Source organism: Erythrolamprus reginae, chromosome 4, assembly GCF_031021105.1.
Source record: "Erythrolamprus reginae isolate rEryReg1 chromosome 4, rEryReg1.hap1, whole genome shotgun sequence".
NCBI classification, from domain to species: domain Eukaryota; kingdom Metazoa; phylum Chordata; class Lepidosauria; order Squamata; family Dipsadidae; genus Erythrolamprus; species Erythrolamprus reginae.
This window is the reverse complement of record NC_091953.1, coordinates 53,558,517-53,585,701: the sequence shown is the minus strand read 5'-3', so window position 1 is coordinate 53,585,701 and position 27,185 is coordinate 53,558,517. Positions and strand designations below refer to the sequence as shown.

General features: G+C 36.8%; 1 protein-coding gene and 1 long non-coding RNA gene across 4 annotated transcripts in view; one reads left to right on the top strand and one right to left on the bottom strand.

The window, feature by feature from the left end:
* CHODL (chondrolectin) overlaps window positions 1-20,870 on the bottom strand; it is a 44,676-nt gene extending 23,806 nt beyond the window's left edge. For 2 of the 3 annotated variants that reach the window (XM_070750281.1, XM_070750282.1), the window contains exon 1: window positions 13,586-13,792. In XM_070750281.1, coding sequence (XP_070606382.1) covers window positions 13,586-13,682 — 97 coding nt within the window. In that variant the 5' untranslated portion in view covers window positions 13,683-13,792. Of the gene's footprint in view, window positions 1-13,585; window positions 13,793-20,796 lie in introns of those variants that run through there. The other variant, XM_070750283.1, reaches the window with a different exon arrangement.
* Window positions 20,871-21,759: 889 nt separating this feature from the next.
* Window positions 21,760-26,858, top strand: LOC139166564 (uncharacterized). The gene is made up of 3 exons (XR_011558982.1): window positions 21,760-21,869; window positions 22,188-22,247; window positions 26,308-26,858. It is a non-coding gene; the product is annotated as an uncharacterized lncRNA (long non-coding RNA).
* Window positions 26,859-27,185: the final 327 nt, after the last annotated feature.

Below are 27,185 nucleotides of genomic sequence, written 5' to 3'. Positions count from 1 at the left end.
TCCACTTTTTTTTTTACTTTACTGTTGCTTTGGAAGCATTTTCCAATTTTATGACTTCACTATTTTCTCTGTCAATACTTTCATAGCTTCTTATTAAATTATCCAAGAACAATGCCTTTAAATAAATGTATCACCCAAGACCTTTGAAAAGTATCTTGGTAATCAGAATAACCTATTATATTGATGGTTATGTGGAGATATATTAAAAATAGTATTGTTATTTGTAGTTTGTAATGTTTCGGGTATTTCTCCAATTCTTTCTGGTACATGATCATTAGACATATATATGGAAATCAAGGGATGTACATCCGTATACTAAATGCATTCACTAGGTTTAGTGTAAAACAATATACAGTGATACCTCATCTTACAAACCCCTCATCACACGAACTTTTTGAGATATGAACCCAGGGTTTAAGATTTTTTTGCCTCTTCTTCCGAACTATTTTCACCTTATGAACTCACCGCCGCCGGGATGCCCCACCTCTGGACTTCTGTTGCCAGCCAAAGCACCCATTTTTGTGCTGGTGGGATTCTCATGAGGCTCCCCTCCATGGGAAACCCCACCTCCGGATTTTGCGATGCTGCAGAGGGATCCCAGCAGGGGGATCGCAACAGCGCGAAAACAGGCACTTCGGCTGGCAATGGAAGTCCGGAGGTGGGGTTTCCCAGCGAACTCTTACGAACTTTTCACCTTACGAAACCTTGTCCTGGAACCAATTAAGTTTGTAAGACAAGGTATCACTGTAGTAATTTTAACTTAATCCAGATGGAAAAATCTGGGTATACCCATCCAAAGAAACCTTTAAGGGGTCCTGGATAGTTTAAAATATTTAATATGCACTATGAATGAAATAATTAAGAACAGATCTGTATTTGCAATAATACATTTTGAAGTGGAAAGAACACATGTAAGATAAAAATTACTAAATAAATATGTTTAAGACAGAAAGTGAAACTATTTGTAGATATTTAAACATTTCATAACAGAAAATACAGGTAGTCCTTCACTTATAATGGTTCATTTAATGACTATTCAAAGTTAAGATAGCATTGAAAAAAGTGACTTATGACCATTTTTCACACTTATGATCATTGCTGCATCCCCCATGGTCATGTGATCAAAATTTTGATGCTTAGCAACTGAGTCACATTTATGATGGTGGCCCAAATTGCCCAAGGAGCTACTGATACAGTTCTTCAAAGAAATTGTTGAGTCTGTCATCTGTACCTCTGAAACTGTCTGGTTTGGTTCTGCAACCCAACAAGACAGACACAGACTTCAGAGGATAATTAGAGTTTCAGAAAAAATAATCTCTACCAACCTGCCTTCCATTGAGGATCTGTATACTGCATGAGTCAAAAAGAGAGCAGTGAAAATATTTATAGATACAGTAATACCTCATCTTATGAACTTAATTGGTGCCGGGAGGAGGTTCGTAAGGTGAAAAGTTCATAAGACGAAACATTGTTTCCCATAGGAATCTTCGTGATGTCAAAGCTCCGCCCATGGAATTCCCTATTGAGATTCCTCACCTCCTTTCTAGCCTCCAGATTGGACGAAAACGCCGCCGCCAATCGCAAAAATGGCGCTCCACCGAGCGCCACCACACAGCTGTAACCTTCTGAAACAGCCGGGAGCTTCTTGACGGCCTCCGGAACCCGAATGTCTGGGTTCGGCATTTGGGAGAATGCTGAGAAGCCCCCCGGCTGTTTTAAAAGGTGACAGCTGGGCGGCAGCGCCCAGCAGAGCGCCATTTTGCGATCTGCGGTGGGTTCGTAAGCCGAAAAAAGTTCGTAAGAAGAGGCAAAAAATTTCCAAACCCCGGGTTCGTATCACGAGGGGTTTGTATCATGAGGTACCACTGTACTGTATTCAATACCACCAATCTTATTTTGCCTTAAGAATTTGATCTATATCAGTGATTTTCAACCTTTTTTGAGCCGCGGCACATTTTTTACATTTACGAAACCCTGGGGCACATTGAGCGGGGGGGGGGCTGCTAAAAAAAGTTTGGACAAAAAAATTCTCTCTCTCTCTCTTCCCCCCCTTCACTCTATTTCTTTCTCCCTCCCTCTTTCTCTCCCTTCCTTCCTCTTTCTTTCTCTCTCTCTCCATCCCTCTTTCTTTCTCTTCCTTCCTCTCTTTTTTGCTCTCTCCCTCCCTCCCTCCCTCTATGTCTTTCTCTCTCTCTCTCCTTCCCTCCGTCTCTTGCTTTCTTTGTCTCTCTTTCTCTCTCTCTTTCTCTTGTTCTTTCTCTCTCGCTTGCTTTCTTTCTCTCTCTTGTTCTCTTTCTCTCTCTCTCTCTCTCTTTCTCTCTCTTGCTTTCTTTCTCTCTCTTTCTTTCTCTCTCTCTTGCTTTCTTTCTTTCTCTTTCTTTCTCTCTCTCTTGCTTTCTTTCTCTCTCTTTCTTTCTCTCTCTCTTGCTTTCTTTCTCTCTGAGCTTCACGGCACACCTGACCATGTCTCGCGGCACACTGGTTGAAAAACACTGAGCTATATAAACCTATCCCTCAGAAAAGTAACAAATTAATATTTGACAGCAACAGACAGTAGTTAAGGTATAACATATATACAGATACACTGAACTATATTCTAGTAAAGAGTTACTATGTGGTCTTGTGAAAATGACTTTCAATGGAATCTTTTTTAAAAATGTGGATGTATATTACATCCACATTTTAAATATACCATACAGTGAAATCAGCAGTTGTTCCTATCATTTTGAACAGAGACAAGGGGAATATAAGTCTGATAAAATCCAACTGACTACTTGGTCAGACAGCATTTAGGATTGTAAAAAACAAACAATTACTTACTGGCTTATTATAAACATATTTCAATTTTAATTTCAAATTGAAAACCTTCCCAAAGACCATTATACAACAGATCACATCTTGAATTAATTATTATAAACATAGTTCAGATGCCTACCTATACCATTCATTTAGCACAGTTAGTTGTAATAATAATAATAATAATAATAATAATTATTATTATTATTATTATTATTATTATTAGTCATAGTAGTAGTTGTCGTAGTAGTAGTAATGGTAGTAGTGATACTGCTGCTGCTGATGTTGATGATGATGGAAGGTGTCATCTAAGCATGTGTAGCCCTACTGGGATTTCACAATGTTAAACTATACTCTGTGTGTGTGTCATAAACATTGATGGCAGAATTCTTAATCAAATTATTTCTAACTTCTAAGGGATTAACTACCTCATTCAGTTTTGTGGTATCTGCAAATATAGTGGCCATTCTCACCAACTCAGAACTAGTATTAATTAAAATATTGAGAAATAAAATACCTAGGTCTTACCTTCGTAGCATTCTTCTGAATCTCTCTCCAATATGATGGAAGATTTATGCTGCTCTTTGACCGTAATAAAGCTTGATTGATTGATATAGGATTATTAAAGTGCACTCTTTGAGCCTAATCTTCAAGACAGCTATATATCCACTTAATTGTCATGCCATCCAGCCCACATTCAGCTTGCTAACTAATCAGCATGCCATAGGGTACTCTGTCAAATATTTGGCTGAAGTCAAAATATATTAAAGCTACAATATCTATTCAGGAAGTTACCTGAACAAAAAATGAGATATTCTGGCAAGATTTGTTCGTAATAAAACTATGCTGCTTTCTGATAATTATCACATTGTTTTCCAGGGACTTATATATCACTGCTCTTATTATCTTCTCTAGAAATTTCTGTTATATCAGTGTCTGGATATCTGGCCTCATAGTAACCATTCATGGTAAAGTAAAACTCACAAAGCTAAAATAATATGAAAGCGGCATTATTGCATTGTTTAGTATCTAGACAGGGCAGGAAGATAACTAATACTGTGTTCTAAATTCCCTATGATATTTTCTTTTATTTTCTGCTTGTATAATGTAGAAGGGTAGTTATTTGTTGAACATTATTAACTTTATTGAAATTCTGCCCTGGATTTTGCCATTCTTTACTATAGTTGTTGAATATCAATTGTTTTCATTTTATTACTGAATAGATTTCAATATTACACTCTCCTGTTTCAATATGTAAATGCAGCCATGTACATTGACACTGCAGGAAAAAAATATCCAATAAAACAAAATGGAAAAAGCAAAACAAAAATAAACTGACAGGAAACAACAGTTCTTGGGGAATAATGGCTTTGATTAATATATTGGTTGTTAAGTAGAAACTAATAAGATTAACTCGCTTCTCTCTTGCCAGCAGTTACTTAAAGTAATTGCATTTTTTGAAAACTGTATTATCATCATTTTGTGCTATGTGATGTCATAGTAACAATAGTATGGGTCATGTACCACTCAGCAAATGTTCCTGACTTTGTCATCCCAACTTTTGAAAGTCCAATAATTCTGCCAATTGAGGACATTCTAACCCAATGTGTTTTGAACAATAAGTATAGAGCATAAATAATAATTGGTCATAATTATATATCTATACTCTGCTTACAACAGTATTATTTCAAATCATGATTCAGAACATCACTGCAATGTGGAAAATAGAGATAAGGCACTTAGGAACAGATGAGATAGAACAGGACAATCTGAAAAGTTGAGTAAACTGCATGTTATGAAAGTGTCACAACAGTAAAAGATGGACTAAGTAATAAAGATCAGGACTAGTTTATGGAACTCATGATGAAAATTCTGAAAACTCAAGGTATCTTTTTGCAGTTCATTTTAGAGGTAAAACTGACTATACAGTATTACAGAATTTCCCATTGTCTTTGATAATGCAAAACAATTTGCCCGCACTGTTTGATTGTAATTAAAAAAGGGTAAAGAGAGGAAAGTAACCACTCGTGACAGATTGAGTGCACTTCTAAACTGAACCCTTAATCAACTCCTCTCCTATATCATAGATAAGAAAATCCTGGCTGAGACACTTGGGCAAGAGTGGTGACTACATGTTACTATGTCCTCCTCCACTGGGCAACTACCTTACTACTGTGCCCTCCCATTTCCCTTTTCTGGGAAAAAAACCATCTGCCAATCATTTTTCTTCCTATGTATTAAAATTACATATATGTATAAAAACACTTGCAAAGTTCAGTTAAATTTATATATACAAAGTTAAGGCATATATGAGCCAATGGTTAGAATGCAGTATTGCAAACTAACTCTCTCTTAGGTTGCTTGGGGTTTTTTTGCAGATTTTTCATGACTCAAACTAGGTAACATCATCAGTGCTAGTGAAGATGTTACCTAGTTTGGCTAATGAAAGGTTTGCAAGAAAATAAGCAAGTTCAGAAAGTAACAAGGGCCCTTCATGTCAACCCTCAGCCACAAATATTTTCCTTTATCAAGCTAACTCTGTCGCTCTGGGTCCTCGGAGAGAGGTGGCATGCAAGTCTAAATAATAATAATAATAATAATAATAATAATAATAATAATAATAACAACAACAACAGCCACAATAACAACAATAACAATAACAACAACAACAACAATCAGGAATTTCATCCTGACCTGTTCAGTTTGATTCAGTCTTCCGTCCTTCGGTTAGTAAAATGAGGATCAAGAATCAGGAGTCTCCAAAGTTGGCAACTTTAACATTTCTAGACTTCAACTCCCAGAATTTTCCAACCAGTTATGCTGGTTGAAGAATTCTGGGAGATGAAGTCCAGAAGTCTTAAAGTTGCCAAGTTTGAAGACCTCTGTTTCAGATTGTGGAGATCTCTGCTCCAGATTATAGCACTCTCAGCAATATCTTGAGAGTGCTAAAAAGCACTATGGAATGGTATGTAAATCTGTATACTATAACTATATATATTCAATCACAGGGACCATGTGTTTGAATATATCAAACACATATATCAGAATGTGTTTGATATATCAGAAACAAAATCTTTTCTTGACATCCTATTGTACTCTATTGTCTTCTAGGGCAAAGTAGGGTTGAAATAGGAATGTATCATTTTATTGATTTTCCAGACTCTTGATGGTATTTTTTAAAATTCCCATAGAAAAGCCTAGGAAAAAATTAGCAACCTCAGAAAAAAGAAAAATATTAATTAAAATGTACCAGATTTCAAACAAAATATATTTAGTTTGCTCAATGAAGATTACAGCAACTTTTCTATTTCAATTCTTTGTTTGTTTTTTTAAAAAAAAGCTCTAAAAATTGTTAGAGATGAGGAAAGGCCGCTATAGATTTAGCTGTAGGCAGAATTCTTCCTCTAACAAAATAACTTCTGACCTGCTTATAAATCTCCAGCATAAGGAAGTAAATCACTCCATCAAAATGACATAAGAAAACAATATGTTAAAAATCACAACAGATTATTGTATACCTAAATTACTTATCTAGTAAAAGTGAATACAGGGTGATATTGCTTGCTTCTTCCTTCAAAGAAGAGTTATAGATCTGTTCTTTCATTTTAAATGTGTACAGATTTAATTTCTTTTAAAGCATAAGGAATCTAGAATTCCATCCCGATGATTCTTTCAAAGAGAATTATGTTGTATAAAGTAAGCCTAAATAACATACTTAGTCTTTCTGAATTTACAAAGTATTAATAGTAGAAGCTAGCATTTGATTAAGGGACTATGCCTTTTATGGAAACATAACCTTAAAAAAAAGATTTGATGTTATTTTTGCTCTTCTGATTACTGATATAACCAGGGGTGGACTACTGCCCAGATGGGGGAGAATGTAGTGGGGTAGCAAAAATGGAGCTCCACCCAAGAGCACCCAATTTGCACTGAAAGATGTTGAAAGAAAATGCAGGGCATCCTACATAAGCTATGCCCACGGTGTGGTAGTAAATATTTTGGTAGCTACTCATAACGCTACTGAAGTCACAACAACTATCAATAATAATAGAAAGAATTCATTTAGACTGCTAATAGAAAAAATATATTTGCAATCTACTGGTAGGACAGAGAATGTGATTTGTAATCGCTAAGACCAAAGATATCTGAGGAGCCATCTCTTTCCAATGGAACTAGCTCACTAACTCATGCCAATGGAAAAGATCTACTACAAATCCCATCTGCTAAGGAATCCTGGCAGGAGGGGTCCAGAAAAGCCCTTTCCAGTGTGGACCTGTCCATGTGGAATACTTTACAACCAGAGACGAGAACCCTTCCAATCCTTTTGGTCTTCCGGAACAGTATTAAAACTTGTCTTTCCAAATTTGGCTTGCTTTGCCAGGGAGATATTTAACACTGGAGGTGGCTGACAGGGTAAGAGGACTCATCCCCATGCTATCTGTCTCTTTGTCTTTGTGTTTCGTATAATTTTGAGTTTTAACTTAAAATCAGAATCAAGGAAATTCATTTCAGTTTATGTTGTTTGCCTTCACGTTTGTTCAGTATTCCTAAGAAGTAAGGATTGGCAGCCAGTGATTTTTTGATAGACTATGATAAACAAGATACAAGATAAATAAAGTACACAATCTCAAACCACAAATAAAACCAAACATTAGTGATAATTAATATTTATATAAACAACCACCTGTGTTCCTAGGTCTATCCCATGAGCAGCACAACAAAGTTTCCAAGATGTTTCAAAAGCAAACATATCTAACAAATCTGAACACTATGTAGACCATTTTGAATCCACAAGGTAAACGCAGAATGAATTTTCATTTTATCTGGATTGAATTTTGTTGGCATTCACCTGGATTATTTACTAATCCAGACATCATTTTAGTACTCCATTCATCTAAATCAGATGGCAATGACTACATATGGTCTTCGGAGAGGGGCAGCACATAAATCTAATAAAACTTAAACTTAACTTAACATCAGCAATACCTTGTTTTGAGGAAGCCAGCCTGACTTATGCATTCCCATTAACTGAAGGCTTAACTGTAGACCTATGCCCTACATACATGGTTATGCTTGACATATATTTAGGGGACAAAAAGTATGTTTTGTGCTCACAATCTATGCTCACAATCTATACCTTGTTTCCTGTGAGGCTGAAACACAAAAGGGCATGAAGACAGGAAAGGAACATATTTTGATGGTGTAGAGATAACTTTGCAACCTGCTCTCTAGGCATATAGCTTTACACATGTACCCACATACTAAGCGCAAGTTCCTCTTTACTGCTGTCACAAATTCCCCTTCTGCATTTTCTACATTGTATAACCCTGCTTATTTTCTGTATAAGGAAACGTTGACAGCTGGCATATGATTGGCTCATTTTGTGTGTTTTTGTGCTCTTTTGGAAATGTATAAGAACCCTAAAAGACAACCCAGGGGTTGTTCAGATGCAATAAAGCTGTGTTGCTCTATCTCCTCGTGGTCTCTTTTCCCTGACTAGTAAAGTAATTTTCCTGTTACAGTTCCAAATCTTGAAATCATCTTATTCTCCCAAAGGATATTGCCTCGTATTTGTCCAGACAATGTATCAGCTTCCCATAATACTGTTATTTATCTGTCTCTCTTGAAATGCTTTTACAGAATCAAGACTACATGGTTGTGCCTCCTGCACTCCAATAAGATCTATTCCTTCCCTTTTTCACATTTATTGGGCCAGCATTAACTACAGGTAGGCATATAGACTAATGGATCAATACAATAATAAATCAACTAATGCCACCATTGTCTAGTGTCTCAGTTCTGTGAAATATTTCAAAACTCTTACATTATGAACAAATAGTGTCTTAGCAAAAGAGGATTTGGAATATGAATTATGATTATCTATTAATCATCCACAGAAACCATTCTTTTCTTGCAGAAATATCATCAAGAAATTCTTTTTACTGTTTCAGTTCTGTTAAGTTTAGTTCAAGCTGTTGTGAGATATCTAGTGACAAAAGTGTTTTTCTCAGCCGTTTTCCATAAGTGAACATATTTCCTTTCCACTGTGACCATGGCCATGGATTTCTTTCCTGCTCATGGCACAATCAACAATCAATCTTTCTAGATTGAAATGCCATTTCTTCTAATTCAGAAGATTAAAAGGCAGCAATAAATAACAGATTGTTCAGAAGTGCAAGTTCTTACTGAAACATTCCATCACATCAGTAGTTGAAAGGCATAAGAGTTTGAGATCAGGGGTGGGCTACTGCCTGGACCGGAAGGAACGCAGTTGGGTAGCGAAAATGGAGCTCCACCCCAGAGCACCCAATTTGCACAGAAAGATGTTGAAAGAGAATGCAGGGAGTCCTGCATAAGCCACGCCCACAGTGTGGTAGTAAGAATTTTGGTAGCCCTACACTGGCTGAGAGGTATCATATCAAAGAGAATCCATTAAAATGTGATAATAGCTTTAACTTGTGTTTTCCTTGTATCCAATTTGTAACCTTTCTTTCACCTGTAATCTCATGAGAACTAAATCCAAAAATGGGAGCACTACAATTGATTTGAAGATAAATCGACTTTCTAATTCAATCATCAAATCAAATCAGATATTTATCGATCAACTGGATGACTTAATGGGTATTTGCATAGCCCACTCTTTTCCCTTAATTAATCTTAATCCAATCACCTCCCTTGGACAATGTGATAATAGCTTTTTGAATTCACTTAATTTTTCAAAATTGAATCAACAATTTTAAACTACGCTTATTAAAGCATACTGGTTAGAACTAGAAGCCATGTAATGTGCTTCTTCACCATCTGTTCAAATATAAGTCTACAGGTATTCTCAATATAGGAGAAGGAAATATCTGTATATTTCAGAATGTGAAATAAAGGCGTATGTTAAAGGAATTTTATTCATCTTCAACAAGGCTGAACAAATCTTTCAAGGAGCACATTCCTCTGCATAACTCTTTCACTATGAGATTACCAGAATGAATCTGCTCACTTGGAAAGGGCATGCTGGGTATCCCATCTCTGAAAGCATTCAGAGGCTTTGGATCAGACTACCTCCGGAACCGCCTGTAACCACACGAATCCCAGAAACCAATAAGGTCCCACAGAGTTGGCCTTCTCTGGGTCCCATCGACTAAACAATGTCATTTGGCGGGCCCTAGGGGAAGAGCCTTCTCTGTGGCGGCCCCCGCCCTCTGGAACCAACTTCCCCGGAGATTAGAATTTCCCCCATCCTCCCTGTCTTTTGTAAACTACTCAACACTCATTTATACCGCCAGGCATGGGGGAGTTGAGATATTCCTTCCCCCTAGGCCATTACAAGTTATGCATGGTATGTCTGTGTGTATGTTTGGTTTTATAATAAGGGTTTTTAGTTGTTTTATTATTGCATTGTCACATGCTGTTTTTAACATTGTTGTTAGCCGCCCCGAGTCTATGGAGAGGGGCGGCATACAAATCCAATAAATTATTATTACTATCATTATTATTATTATTATTATTATTATTATTATTATTATTATTAATGGTGGTATACATTTATGCAATAAGACACATAGAGCTATCATAAAATTCATGAATATCAAAGTGATACATAAAAAGATTTTAAAATCTAAGTATAAAATTGTTCAGCCATATTGGATAATATTTGCTGCTATACTCTCATGACTAATGGGGAAAATTTGGCAACACTGTAGTTAATAATGACTATTCAGTTTGCCAGAAGAACCAAGCCATCTTCATTCATCATCTGGACCAGCCAGGCCTTTCATTGGGATCTAATGAACACAGAACATTTACAATTATAAAATATACAACAGAAAAGTATGCTATGCATATTCTGTATTCAAGGGAATAACATGGGTACATATTAATGATAAATATCTTTGACCACTGCCTCGGTGGTGCAGTGGTCAGAGTGCAGTACTGCAAGGTACTTTTGTTGATCACCACCTGCCAGCAGTTTGGCAAATTGAATCTCAGTAGGCTCAAGGTTGACTCAGCCTTCCGTCTTTCCAAGGTCGGTAAAATGAGGACCAAGATTGTTGGGGATGATATGCTTTCCTTCCTGTAAACTGCTTAGGGAGGGGCTGTAAAGCACTGTGAAACGGTATATAAATCTAAATGCTATTGCTAATGCTTCAGTAAGGGAAGATGAGGAAACATAATTAGGGCAAAGAGACAGCAACATCTAGAGTAGGGCTGCCCACGACTCCAATGCATCACATGCTGGCCATGCTCATACCCGGTTTAGTGAAGGGGGGGAAGTCCAGATACATCATGTGACGACGCCCTGACAATGTAAGTTCGACACCTCTTATCTAGAGTGTGTTAAGAATTGGCAGCCCTTTAAAAAGAAAGGTGGTTCTGATATATGGGACCAGCTATTAAACAGCTGTCTAATCTGCCCTAATGTATAAGAACTACCTTCCTGCTGACAAATATTCATAGAAAAGTAAAATATATCTCCTTTGGATATTAGATTTTAATATATATTCCCGCTGATGGGTGCCATTATCATATTTAAAATTGACACATTTTGTCACAAAATCCACAACAAAAGACAAATGTCAGTGCTGGTCTTCACAGACTAGAACATGTTGCTTCTGTGACACAAAGTACTTCCACATAGTGAATTTTATTTGTCCTGTCTAAACAAGTCTTTGTCATGTCATAATTTGTTTCTATATGCCATGAATACTTGTGACCTTCCTAATATTGAATTTGTCCCAACCCAATCTTCTGGGACAACAACATTTACAGTTGACGTCATCCAATTCCTAAGAATCCTGTAAGGGACACGCATAAGTGCACCATTGTACTTACTGTCTTTGTCCTACTGTTCTATTGCCTAATTTACGTGTACTACTTTCCTAATGTTCATGTTTATACCAATACCTACTATCTTGTACATGTTTGACAATAATAATAATAATAATAATAATAATAATAACAACAACAACAACAACAGCAAGGAACAACTAGAGGGACAGAGGTTATTTATTTCTATGTACTGTGCAACTTTACATACAACTATACTCAATTTAACTTTTTTTCAAGTTGAATGCAGCACATAGGCACATCAAGTTCAGTATCTCTATTGTGAATTTGTGGCCCCCTCAAGAGATTCCCCAATATAATTATTTGTAGTGGCATGTCATAGATGAGAAAATCCACTATTTAATGATTCAGAAAAATGTAGGATCCTAAATGCTCTTTTCTTGCAAATGTTTCATTATCCAAACTAGATAACTTCATAAGGACTCTTCATTTCAGCCTTGAGCTACAAATATTCTCCTTTATAGCTATCAGAAAAATGCCTGCTCTATTTTGTAACAATTCTGTATCCAGAACTGGGCAATTATAGCATTAATGGAGATAGTAGATTGAACTCCCATAACAAAGAAAATGTAAGTCAAATATGTAATGTAAGCTTCTTGTGGAAAAAAAAATATTTTTTTTTAAAAAAGGTAATAAATATCCTTAGAAAATGTGGACATATCTTTTCTTATACACAAATACATAGTCTATGATGTTGTTAGACATTAGTTTACAAGGAAATAGGTATTTAGGTAAGCCAACTTATTCTCTAAAGATATATTCCAAAATGACTAACTTGAAATTGGTTGCACATTTTCTATTTTAGCAAACCATTTTCATACAAGTAACTGGTAATATATAGCAAACAGTTGTAAGACAACTTATGTTAGTGTAGTCTGCTTCAAAGATTATGGGGTTTATGAGAATATTTCAAGATAGAAAAACATCTTCATTTGCTCAATTGTTTGGTATATTTGCCTTTAGGTATTCATAATCTAAAAAGAAAGGCTTAAACTCTGTTTATAGAGACACTGACTCTAATTGACAGCCATTCTCAAAACCTGAGCTTTCTCAATCACACTATCAATCAGATGCTCTAATCATATTTGAAACCTCAGATGTATCCAAAGGATGCTTCATACAATTTACTCTTTTGTGCCCCGGGGCACATTAGAATGGGGAAATGATTGCAGAATATATTATATAGCTTTGGTGGGGAAAGGATGAATACTTCTCTTGACACTAATTGAAATTAAAGTTTGGTAGATCCTCTGGGAACAAAAAAAACTAACCACAGATGAGAATAATTACTTGGAGCATACGCCAAAAATTTGGAGAATACATTTCCAAAATTTCCTTTTCCCTTAATGTAAATGTATTATTAAAGGGAGTCATTCCATCATAACTGTTATATCATTTTGAGAATTTTCAATGTGAGAATAACATATTATGATATTTAATTGACCTACCATTATTAGCATAAAAAGACAGATAAAGCAAAAATATTTCAAAGTAAGTAGTAAGGGAGATGGAGTGAGGAGGTAAACATACTTATAAAAATCAGAAGACTGGAGGATACAGATGTAGCATCTCTGCAGTTTTCATGTCTAAATCTAAGTGTTTAATTCTCTCACATAATGTCATATAAAGTCTCTTTCAACGGGCATTGCTAATCTCCTGGGCTTTATAAAACTAGACACAGATTACTTCCAGAATGCAAATTTATCTTATCACTAAATAATTACAATGAATTTGGGTTTAAGATAAGTTCCGGAGAATTTTCTCTTTCGAAACTTTTAGACATTGTTACCAAGGACCGCTAACAGTTCTGGGTCAACTGCAGCAGTAAACAAGCAGAGGATAATAAAGAAAAACTCTAGAGATTAAAACGGGACGTCCTGGAACAGCTGAATCCAAGGATGAACTTTCCTCCCAAACTGGAATAAATTGGACGCGTCTTCCCTTTACTCACCACTTAAGAGGCGCTGGGAGAAACAGCTCTGCACCCACAGCAGCCAGGCGACCACCAGCAGCAACGGGATGGGAACACGGTCCTGGGAAGGGAGCATAGCAGCGACTGGCTCAAAAACGTCTCGCCTCAAGCCTCAAGAATAGCAGAAGAAAGCCTGCAGCAGCAGCGTCTCGACACCTCCAAGGGAACAAGTCACCGAAGGGTCTCTGCGCTGGGGGCGTAGTAAAAGCACTAAGCCGCAGCAGCTGCAGCAGCAGCCAAAGCTTCCCGAGACCCCGCCTCCGGCCTGGCTGTGACCCTTCCACTCATCTCCTGCTCCGAGAAACGCAATGCCTTCGCTGGTCAACTCCAGCCCCAGGCAGACTTGTCCGTAGGGACGAAGAAGCTTGCTGCGGAGCCCTCTGGTCGGCTTTGCCCTGCCTGCTAATGCTGGAAGCCGGAGAGTGGGAAAGCTTTAGCTGCTGTCTGCTGGTTATATAGGCCCTTTGCCAACCGGGAGACTCGGTTGGGGAAAAGCCATCCCCATCCTATTGATCTCTAGTCTGAATTGAAGCAGTGGAGCTTTCAGAGGGGCGGGGGGGGGGGCAGTCGAAAACAGCGGATTCAGCAGTCCCCTACTCTCCCGAGCTGGCTGTTGCAGGGGCTATTAAAAGCTGTTGCCAAAATTAATCTGGCAAAGGACAGCCGTCATCATCGATCTTTCCCAGTGTCCAGGTTTCATTGAGGGCTCCCATTCCCCCCACCCCACGTCCCACAAACATACAGTGTGGTTTTATTCTTCTGGGTTGTTCTTTCATCTGTATACACATTTCAGTCTGACCACTTCTAACGTAGTCAAGATATCTTTGCAAATGTGGTGTTTGATGTTGATGTTGATGCTTAAAAAGTAATAAATGTGCATACACAGAGTGCCTTTCCCATCGCATTTAATGACTACAGCCCCCCACCTCTTAATGTGAGGTAATTTAGCCCTTTCTTTTAGATCCATGAATCACAAATGGCACAGAGTCAAAGAATGAATCTTGATGTCAGATTAGTGACCCAGGTGAACTATAAGGCAACATACTCCATTACATTCTTAAAGTATAAATGACCACATATATTACAACATTTGGTTGCAAAGGTCAGTTTTACTGTTGCAGATCAAAAGCAAGTCACACTAAACCGCCATGTAATTGGTAACTGGCTGAGTATAATGTGAGAAATCAGATTCCCACATTGCTCTAAGACATGGTTGTTTGAACTATTGCCTGCTGTATAAGTCTCATTCCATGGCTGGATTCACGCATCATGTTAAGTCAAAATCCTCAGACTCCACATTAAGGCTTGCACATTAAGGCTCCACATTAATGTACAGAGGCAGCCAATACTGCCTTCTGCTGGGGATTCTATAATATTAAATGGGCATTTAATCCATTACGTTATATCTAGTTTCAATTATCTACCAGGGGCTTATATACATTTCTATTCTATGTAAAAAGCTACCATGGGTTTCGGTAGCCAAACTTATTCCAGAGAAACAAATCATTTGCAGTGATCCTGTTGAGCAAAAGATGGATTCAATTAAGTATCAATATCTCCTAGAAGATTATATCTCACAATGAGTGAAAAAAATCATTATATACAATTTCACCAAGGATACCCAAAGATACCTTTAAAGATCAACAGCTTGTAGGCCTGAGGCACGTTTTCATTGTTCATTGTTTTCATTTTATGTAATTTTCAGCCTTATATATATATAAGGAGAGCTGAAAGGATTGGATACTGTAGCCTAGAGGTTAATTCTCTGCCTTACAAGGCAAAGGTTGCAGGTTCAAGTCCCAGTGAGGGTATGGCTAGCTGATGAGGCCAAAATAAGGCCGAAATAGATCTATCCTAGTCTCCCTTAATTTTCAAATTCAGCAAAAAAACATATGCCTCCGCTGTCTTCCCCTCCTCCACCCGTCCTCAAACAAGGAATGCCGGTGGTAATAAGGCAAAAGGGGTGAGTTTTGGGATTGCAAGCATTATTCGCTTTTACATTGATTCCTATAGGAAAAATTGTTTTTTCTTACAAATTTTTCTACTTACAAACCTGGTCACGGAACTAATTAAGTTCGTCAGAAGAGGTACTACTGTATCTGACTCTGCCCGTCAACATTTTTTTCTATAAAGTTAGTAAAGCAATGAAAGAAGTTGGTCCTGACAGTTTCTTCTGAGTCTTGAGAAGATCTCTGATAACTTTAGCTAACGTCTTGACCAAGCCTGGGTTTTTTGGGAGGAGGTGGGGTGGGAAAGGGGCTAGTTGTGATTTTATGTAAGAATGGCATGTGCTTAAGAATAGCAATACATGCCAGTGGTGGGTTGCTATTGGTACGGCCCAGATATACAAACCGATAGTGGCAGCGGTGGGAGGCTCCACCTACCTGGCCTGGATGCTTCTGTACATGCACAAACTGGTAGCAATGGGATTTGCAACCCATTACTGAATTCAGCATTACTGCAAGGTAGATTCTATTTGAATCCAGTCTGCAATACTTGTAAACTGGAAATTATACACAAAATCCTCAATCTTAAGATCAGTTGGTTGATATAATTGTTCATATCTAGAATTAGCTATTCCTTTCTAAGGGTAAATCATCTCTTTTGACTGGAACAAAAATGGCCTAATAACCATTTCATATAATACTTTGATATAAATGTTGTGTTTAGGAATATATGGTGGACTGAAGTGGATTGAGGAGTTGGCCTGTTCCATGCCAGCAGTGTTTCATGCCAGCAATCTTTTGGTTCCAGTTGTTTAGCCACTTGCCTGTGATAGAAACCTTTTACTCTGCTTCCTGATCTCTTCACCCATCTTTTAGTTCTTTTCCTGTCTGCAAAGGAAATCCAATTCTGCAATGGCTTTTCTTAAAAATGGCTTGATTGATTAACTAGCCCAGTGATTAACCCTGAAAGTAAAAGCCAAGAAAGTGAACAGGTCATGTTTGCCATAATTGAAAGTGTAACTGAAAGGAACTTGGCAGTCTGCTTTGTAGAAAATTCAGTCCCAGCAGGAGTTGGCTGTAGGGATTCATAGTTTAGATGAATCTGAAGTAGATTCTGTTTACAGAAAACCCTCTTTTTCAAACTCTAGCTCTTAGCAGCACATATCGAGTCTGTGGAGAGGAGCGGCATACAAATCTAATAAATAATAATAATAATAATATCTACTGGCTTGATTGCATGGATCTGGATGACCCCTAGATGGCAATAAAGAGATCTCAAAGCATCTGTTGGTTGATAGCTTGAATAGTTGACTGGTTGATCAATAGTTTCAAGGAGGAACAAAAATATTATTTTTTAGGAAGGCCAGTTCAAACATGTGAAAAATAAACACTTCAGTCAATGATGTTGGGAATAAGAAAAGAACAAAGAAAAAAACTTTCCAACATCTACAGTAAGCAGATCTTTGTTCATGCCATTTGGAGGTGGCTTTTCCCATAAAGGACAATGTTGGATGGATCTGGAATTTTAGCAGAATAAATCACCAGTCAGTTGTATGAATAGAAAGACATACACACTGTTCCATATGTGCAATAAGGCACACTGGCTGAGCAGCCAGATTTGGAATATTTTGATTTCCTACTGCTCCAAGAGAAGAATGGCAAACTAACTGTGAGTATCATCTAAATAAATTATAGTATACTTCTCAAAAACATAAAGGGAGCACTTAAATAACACATCCTAGATCTGAATGAATGAAATATTCTCATTGAATACTGTACTTTGTTCTGTACAAAGTTGAATGCACAACAGCATGTGAAATTGATTGTCAATCAGTGTTGCTTCCTAACTGGACAATTTGATTTCACAGAAGTTTGATTTATATTGTGTTGTTTAAATGTTCCCTTTATTTTTTTGAGCAGTGTATAATGAATCTGATGTATGCACCACTAGTTCTTATGCAATTCTCTCTTCCCATATCCAATATACTAATGTATGTTGAATTTCATATATGGATTTGAATAAAAGATAGCACAGGGGATATGGCAAAAGCTCACAAATCTTAGTAAAATTATACAAGAGGTGCTAAATTCACAGCCCATGGGCCTGATGCATCATGCACTGGCCACACCGATGCCTGGTTTAGCGAAGGAAGGAAGTCACAATATGTCACATGACAACAATGTGAGTTTGACACCTCTGATTTGTACAGTCAAGACTAACAAAAATATAAGCAACACTAAATGGGACTGAAGCAACAAGCCGAATGGTTCAACATATGAGTATCCATAATTAGCACCGTTGAGATACATTTTCTATCTCAAATTCATATTAACAATCTTTCAAAAAATACTTTGGGGGAAAAAGATTAAATGCCATCTTGTTCTTTATTGTTCCATGGGTAGATTGAGATAATGAGCAGCTATAGAAAATCAACAGAACTAATAAAAACCATTTGGAGACTGAAATCTTCATCAACCTCATTGCCATCTCTGAATACCCAGGATGGTGCTTTCAAGATAAAGCAAGAATCCAACCAAGTAATTAAAAGGAAGCTGTTGGCTCTTTGGCACTCATTTTATGATTAACAATCTGGAAACAAAGTACTACATTTCTACTATATTTTCCAAAAACAGCTCCTCTCAAGGCACAGAGAGGAGGGAACAGGCAGCCTTTAAAAGAAAAGAAAAGAAAAAAAAAGCAATGGAAAAACTTGCAAGCCCAATATAAATTGATCTCTCTCACAAGTCTTCAGTTTTATAGGTTGGTGACAACATAAGAAGTGGCTAGAAAAATTACATATACTATAGTATGACAGTTCACAGTATCATGATGTTCCCACAAAGTTTTGGTGCAGCCTACAGAGAACTCCCAAAAGTTGTATAATCTGGGATATACAGTAATGGAAAATGGAAATAATTAATTAAAAATAAGGAAGTCTCCAAATATTATAATATATGGGAGAAATTTTATGATTGGTTTGATAATGAATATATATAGAAGACAAGTCACATTGATTAAATTGGAGGAAAATAGAAAATTGAAAGTGGTACATCCAGCTGAGAAAATTAGGTAGTTGAGAAGGCAGCATTAAGATAGTAGTTAATACACTGCTCAAAAAAAATAAAGGGAATGGAAAATCATACAGCTTAAAGTTGCCGAGATTTAGGCAACTTTCAGGCATGTTGAGAAGCCAAAATATTTTGGATTAGAATACAGACATGGATTAGAAAACTGTTAAAACAAAAAATAGAATTGAAACCTGAGACTTTTTGCTAGGTATTCTCCCAGATAAATATAATAAAGAAGATACATATTTAATTGTACACATAATAACAGCTGCAAAGATTGTACTTGCACAGAAATGGAAAGGATCCAAGATCCCATCTGAAGAGAATGCACTCAAAAAGATATTGTACTGTGTAGAGATGAATAGAATGAACTCAAAAAGATATTGTACTGTGTAGAGATGAATAGAATGAATTCAAAAAGACATTTAGAGATGGACTGTTTAGAGATGAATAGAATGACAATGAAACTTAAAGATAGACAACTTTCTGCACGAATCTCAGTGACCAATTAGATCCCACAGAGTGGGCCTTCTCCAGGTCCCATCAACTAAATAATGTTGGTTGGTGGGCCCCAGGGGAAGAGCCTTCTCTGTGGCAGCCCCGACTCTCTGGAACCAGCTCCCCCCAGAGATTAGAACTGCCCCTACTCTCCTTGCCTTTCATAAGCTCCTTAAAACCCACCTTTGTCGTCAGGCATGGGGGAACTGAGATATCTCCCCCGGGCATATACAATTTATGCATGTATGTTTGTATGTATGTTTGCTTAATAATTGGGTTTTTTAAATATTTTAAATTGTAATTATTAGATTTGTCATGAACTGTTTTATTGTGTTGTGAGCTGCCCCGAGTCTACGGAGAGGGGCGGCATACAAATCTAATAAATAATAATAATAAATAATATTATAAGGTTTGGATAAAATTTTATAATTGAATAAAAAAAGAATACAGTGAGAAACTGTACTAAAATAACTATAAAAATGACAAGATAAGGGATAGTAAAGAAATGACTTAACCCAGATAACAAAATTATAACACATTTTTTTAAAGAAATGATGAATAGTAGGTTCAATGTGTATACCAATGTTCAAAGATAAATGTGAACAAATACTGATAAAGATATATGAGAAAGAAGGGGCACCATGATAAATACAATATAGTTAGTAATACAACTGTCAGTTTGCTTTAATATAAAACTAATTAAATTGAAGTCACTCAAGGAAAGGTTCAAGAGGGAAAGGGAGGACGTAGTATTTGAGAAGGTAGTAGGGGGGAGGAGAGTAGAAGGAAGACAGGGTAGAGAGAGGGGAAGGAAAGTAGATAGGAGAGATGGAGAGAGTAGACAAGGAGTGAGACAGAAAAAAATGAATATAGACTAACAATTTGTAATAAGGGTGTTGTCATAAATATAAGAAAGACTATGAAATTGTATATGTATATGCAAGATATATGCTTTGATATTGTATGGATATAAAGTGGAAGAAAATAAAGTAAAAAAAAAATTTAAAAAAAAAGTTCCTGAGATTCAGAAACTCTGGCTTAGAGATAGCTGTTCAATACTGTATATCTCTCAGTATTCTTCCTCATACAGCTATAAAATTGTTTCAGATACCAGTAATCTGAAAGACCATGCAATATTAAAGCTTCAATGAACTTTCAGAATTCAATTTATTTGTTGTAATCTATTAAACAAGTAAATTATGTCTGTGAACTATACAGAGCTAGATTCTGAAAAACTAAACCTGGACTATTGCAGCATTGTCATATGTTCCTGACTTAAGCATAATTCTGTATTACCATGCAAGATTGCTATAACTCACAAACTGTCAAACATTATCCTACTTTTATCTCTACCTATGTTAATAATGACTTTACATTTTTTTAAATGTTTTCTAAAAAGCATGGAAACTTAGAAAAACATATTTTAAGAAGCAAGACCTGAATTAGAAATATGGCAATTCCGTCTTTATGTGTTCCTTTTAATTTTGAGTAAATAGATTATATAGCAGCCCCTGATTCAATGGGGGATTTGGAAGAATCTTATTCTCATAGAGTAATAGTCTTTTAGGAGCAATTAATATAATCTTGCTAGCCCCAAAGGTTATGCTTCCAAGTTCTAGCCCTGCACTTGTTTCTTGTCTTATCACAATTTCCCATAGAATGCAATTTAACTCTTACCTTTCCATAAATCTGGAGTACCTTCCTCCAATTTTTATCAAGTTTTCTTTCTCCATGACTCCAGCCTCTTCCTTCTAGCCTGTTCTATTCATTTTCTGCAGCTGCTTATTTCAATTACTTGTTCTATCAATCTACTTCTCATCCCCCTTCTGTTTTGCCTCAGAACATTTACCAAGAATGGGACTGGGGGGACACATGGAGGAGGCTGGTACCTACTTTTTCCCACTCTCATGTTGAGATGAACTTTCTTGCTATTATCAAAGAAAGGCTGGAGAAATCATCTCTGTTTATCTCTGATATTTATGTGTTATCCATCTGGGCCATAAGGGAGTAAAGCAACACCTTTAACCCACATTGTGCGTAAAATGTGTTTAAGTGAAGGAAATTAAGTAAATTATTTGCTACAACTATCTTCTATGAATATTGCAATGAATGCTTCCACAAAGTCTTTAAATAAGGCTAACAAGGTGTATATATCAAGTCTATAACGTTTAGGTGTATAATATAATCTGTTTCTTCTGCACATTAAAAGAAACTCCATCTGGTTAAACAGAATATTTGAATCTTGAAAGTAATAGTGCCTCTTTTACATTAACAATCTGAACATTAGAAGTTAAAAATAAAGGAAGTTTTATTCTGTTCTACTAGAAATTAATGTTAATACTTGAAATATTTTCCTCCTTATAAATTTTACCAAAAGAGCATGTGGGTCTTTTAAATAATTATATTTTGACAAACCGATAGTCTAGTTGAACTACTCTAATGAAAGGTTTGAGTAACTATTTTGAATTGCAATTTATTCATTAAAGCCATGACAGACACAAAACATGGTCTTGCTTAAGGGATCTCAATTGCTTTTAATCATCTGTAAATTTCAATGGGGTGAATGGCTGCCTGGTAGGTGATTGTTTTATTTGATTCACCTGCAAGAATTAAACATGTAAAATAGCTACAAGCCAATAGGAGATTATACTCCTGGGGAAGTGGCTAACATATGATTTACTAGGGTTTATTTGGCTTGGTTTCTGTTGGTAAAATTTGCAGCCCTAGAGCAGTAAATTAATATTAGCTAGGTGGGGATCTATATTTTGGTACCCATATGGTCTAACAGGCAAAGTAAAAATAGATATATTTTTATCAGTAAATAAGCTATAACTTTGTACAATTTTGTAATTCTCCCTCCTAAATTCTACTTTAATTTAATTTAATTTAATTTAATTGATTTATATGCCGCCCAATCCCATGGGACTTTAATTTCAGATCTTTCTTATACCACATTACATCAGGAAGTTGATGCATGAAGCATGAAAGGAATAATAGATGTCTGAATGTTATATTTATACTTTGAACTGAAATTTATTTTTTCATCTTAATTTGTATTCCTTTCACAGAGTTTTATTTATGCCATGGCAGAAATGGAGGATTCTGATTACATAGTTTCAGATGAAGAGGTAAGAATGCTTTTTAAGGATTATTTTGAACCAAAGCTTGATATAATTTTTTAAAATTGTAGAACAGAAAGTAAATCATCACAGTTGTGTCCATTTATAGCAGCATATCATTGAACTGAGATTAATTAAATCCTAGCTATGTTAATCTATAACTTTGATATATGAAAATACAGGCATGGAAAATCCTTAACCTTTCAAATTTCAGCTTGGAAGTCTGCCAGGTTGATTTCCCAATTTTAATAGCCTCAAAATTCAATATCAGGTTTGAGATAAAATCTAGTTTTAGGACTTCTGGCAGCTTTCTATATACTGAAATAAAATCTAAAATGAATAATAAATTCAGTACTTTTGAAACAAGTTAACATTTTCCTCATGTCTTTAATCCTGCTGCTGATAACTATAGCCTTTTCTATAAAGAATAGTGTAGAAGCATATATTAATGTATAAAACAAATAGCTTAGCTTGTTCATATTAGCTTAGTAAAGGTATGAAAAATTCACTAGAATACCGTAATTGCTTTGTTTGACCTCACATCCTTAAACTAAGAGTGTGATAGCTGTGGGAAATGTAGATAATACAGGAAAGGGTGGATATAGTTCTGAAAAGCGGTTAGAGACTTCTAATAAATGTTTAGTAACAATAAAACATTTATAAAAACATTTATAAATAGAGTGGAGGCAGTTGGAAAGCAGTAACTATATGCAAGATGAAGATTCAAGACTGAAGTGGAAAATTCACCAGGTAGAGTTTGCAAAAATTGTCCCAGGAAAAGCAAGGGATCATTATTGTTTGTGTAACTTTAAAGAAGGCAAGAATCAATCTACGTTTTGTTTGAAAATGTTTACACAATTAATTGTCAGATATAAAGTTCTGATGTTTGATGTGTTGATGACTTCATACATTTTGCTGGCAAACTAGAATATTATATGGACAGTATATAGGTTTTAGTTTATTTCAACTCAAGATTTGTGGCTTGTTTAGAAAAGCCTGTGGTATGGTCAGGGTTGGGCTACTGCCTGGAGGGGGGGGATGCAGTGGGGTAGTGAAAATGGAGCTCTCCCCCAGAGCACCCAATTTACACTGAAAGATGGTGAAAGAAAATGCAGGGCGTCCTGTATAAGCCACGCCCACAGTGTGATAGTAAACATTTTGGTCGCCTTTCCCTGGGTATGGTGTCATATATGAACTCACTTTTCATGTGCCTGGTAAATGACCTAGGCAAGGAATTGAATAAAGAAATTGATCCTTGCTGATCTTTCTGAAGATCCCATTTTTGATACTTTTAAAATTACATCTTCGGGAACACTTTACTGTATAAGCATGCAATTTTCAATTTTGTGATTCATGTTGACTTGAAATTTTGACCAATTCTGGCTTGTAGAATAGATTAATATCTGAATAAAATTAGTCTGATATTAATCATTGATATGCTGGTTATTTTAGATTGATTTCAGCTAAACTTTCAATGTTGGTTTTGGACAGAAGGTTCTGGTAGGTGAATGATTTAGGTCCTACTCACTAATTAAGTATTCTTGGTTTTTATAAGATCTTAGATTTTAAAAACATAACTGTCTTTAAAGTCCTGTCTATGATAATTCACTGTATATTTATAAATGTCTGCTTTCTATTAATTTAGATGGTAGATAATAACAAGAAGCCTTCATTATGGTTACCTCAAATCCCCTCAAATCTAAATATCACTTTAGAGTCACCAGGTTTCTGGCTTTTTTCCATGAGGAAGCAAAAGCAACACATTTGGTATTTTTATTAAATTAAATAATGGGAAATAGCATTAAATAATGAAAAAAATAGCCAATACAAATAGTCTCCGAGTCTGTGGAGAGGAGCGGCATACAAATCCAATTAATAATAATAATAATAATAATAATAATAATAATAATAATCCTCAGTTTATGCATGATCACTTAGCAAAGGTTTAAATTTACAACAGACTCAAAAAAATCTCATCCTTAAAGTTATGATTGCTGCATCACCCTTGCAGCCATGTATTTCATTTATGTGGCAATTGACTCATATTTATAACCAATTGCAGCATCCCATGGTTATATGATAATGTTTTATAATCTGGATAATCTGGATTTATGCACTGTGTTTAACAACAGTGGTGATTCACTTAACAACCATGGTAAAACCATGATAAAAATGGTCATAAAATCAAATCAAGGTAGGTGGTGATTCTACATATAATCACAATGGCTTATAATAAAATTTCCAATTGTCATAGTTTAAGGCAGCGGTCGCCAAACTACAGCTCGCGGGCTGCATGTGGCCCACTGAGGCCATTTATCCAGCCCGTGGGTGAGTGACAGGCCAGTGTTCCCTCTAAAGTGCACGCAAAAACAATCCCCGTGCAGCCTTTTCCAAGGCCGCGCAAAGGAGCCGGGCGTTGGAGTTGGGGTCGGGGAGTGACAAGGAAAGTGTGGAGGCCAGCGAAGTTTTTTCTTGTTTTGAATGTCGCGCTCCCCATCCCCCTGCCAGCCTGCCAAGGGGGACGGGAGGCCACAACTGGGAGGCTTGGCACCGGCCCATCCATGACATAGGTGGTGGAAGAAAGAAAGGGAGCTGTGGCCGCCCCGCCTGCTGCGGATGTGCTGGTGCCGAGCCTTCCCACCCCACCCCTCAGGCGGGCTAGCAGGGGGATTGGGAGTGTGCGCAAGAACAAGAAAATAAGAAAGACCTTCGCCGGCCTCCACACTTTCCTTGTCGCTCCCAGCACTTTCCTTGTCGCTCCCCGACACAGGCGGTGAGAGAAGGAGAGGGAGCAGTGGCTGCTCCTGCCGCTGAGCCTCCCGGTTGCTGTTGCTGGGAGAGACTCTCACCCTCCCCCCCAGGCGCATGGCGGGCTGGCAATGGGAGCGTTCTCCCCAGTGCCACCAATGGAGCGACTGAGCGCGCTCTTCTTCCTTCAGGTTGGCGCTTCCTTGGAAGCTGGAGAGAGAGGCAGCGCAGGTGCCCACCACCAACTGAGAGAGAGAGAGAGAAGAAAGGAAGAGAGAAAAAGAGAGAACAAGAGAGAGAGAGAAAGAGAGAGACAGAGAGCAACAGACAGAGCAAGATAGAAAGAAAGAGAATGGGAGAGAGAAAGTGAGAAACAGAGAGATAGAGCAAGAGCGGGGAGAAAGAGAGAGAGAGATACCAAGAGAGAGAGAACAAGAGAGAGAAAGAAAGCAAGAGAGAGGGAGAGAAAAAAAACAAGAAAGAAAGAATGAGAAAGCAAGAGAGAGAGAGAGAAAACAAGAGAAAGAGAGTGAGAGTGAGAGAGAGAGAAAGCAAGAGAGAGGGAAGAGAGAAGTGGAGAGGAAGGAAAGAGGGAGGGAAGGAAGAAAGGAAGGAGAAATGGAGGGAACAAGGAAGTAAGGAAGAATGAAATGAATGGAGGGATGGAGGAAGGAAGGATTTTTTTGGGGGGGGGTATACATTTTTTTTAATTTTTCTCTCAACATACATTCAAACAATACAGTGTACCATCTAATTTTCCATGAACAAAATGCGGTATTTTGTTAGTAACCAATAACAAACATCAAAAAAGTTGCAAAAGTTTTTGTTACTAATGTTGTCATCCAGGTACATACTTTTCTTTTAATTAAATTCCCTCCTTAATGTTCCTTCAAATAGTACAACACCAATTATATTTCTAACTCATTAACCATTATGCCAAAATGCTTACTTCTTTATACATTTTTCTATAAACCAAGGAAACCTTATATAGCCAATCTGATGTTAACAAAAGAAAATTAAAAACAAAACATAAACATATATGAATTTCAGACTTCTCCCCCCCTTCTAAATAGTATGCTCCCATTTTGTTTTTTACTTTAAAATAAAGTATGTGCAGTGTGCATAGGGATTTGTTCATAGTTTTTTTTATAGTCCAGCCCTCCAACAGTCCGAGGGATGGTGAGCTGGCCCCCTGTGTAAAAAGTTTGGGGATCTCTAGTTTAAGGACTACCTGTGGTCCTTAAAAACTTCCCACATGTTGGTCTAAATGTGTATTCTGAAGTTTATGCATTTAATATATACAGCTTTTATTCAATTTTAGATTTCCACAAACAAGAAGAGACATTCTCGCCTTGGAGAGGATAATCTTGATGATACATTGGAATATGATTTTTCTGGTGAAGTTTTAAAAAGGAAAAAAAATGATGTGACTGCTAAGAAGAGTGATTTATTGACTGATCAAAATATTGGAAAAGAGGCTGAAGCTGAAAAATTTCCAGGTTCCATGGAGCTAACAGTATCTGATCCTCTGACTCCTATTGCAAAGACTGAAACATTGGTCCCACATTGTAGTTCTCTCAATCCTTGCACTTCATACTTAAAAGCTGAAAATAGTGCAAACATAAAGGAAAGTATTACTGATTTAGAGAGAGGGGGGGAGGGGGAGAGAGAGAGAGAATAAAACCTCCATCTCATATGGATCAGGATCAGGGGCAATAAGTGAGTTATAATTTAGACTCAGAGTATCTTTCTGCATGTAGCTACATGTGTTTATGCATTTTTTGCAGTTAACTGCAGGATTTGTATTTGATGAAATGCTATTTCAGAGAATCTATTATATTTATGAATAAATAAAATGTCTATATATAAGTATTTGCAACATCAAGTGTGAAAAGTTGATTCCAAATGTTTGAAGGCAAAAGAAGAATTGTCCAAATTCAGCAAATAAAATTATGTTAATTATTATTATTTTTTATTAGATTTCTATGCTGCCCTTCTCGAGGCAACTCAGGGCGGCATCTTTCCTTCAGCCAGTAGGGACAATACATTGGTATAATTCTGTCTATACAACTTGATACTTTATTGTCATAGCCGAAGAGCACAATTTATGCTTGCTAGTAGACTTCCATGGGCTGGGAAACCAATTGGTTGGTCTTAGTTTATGGGTGGGAAACAAAGGTTTGTTTTCTATATCTCTAT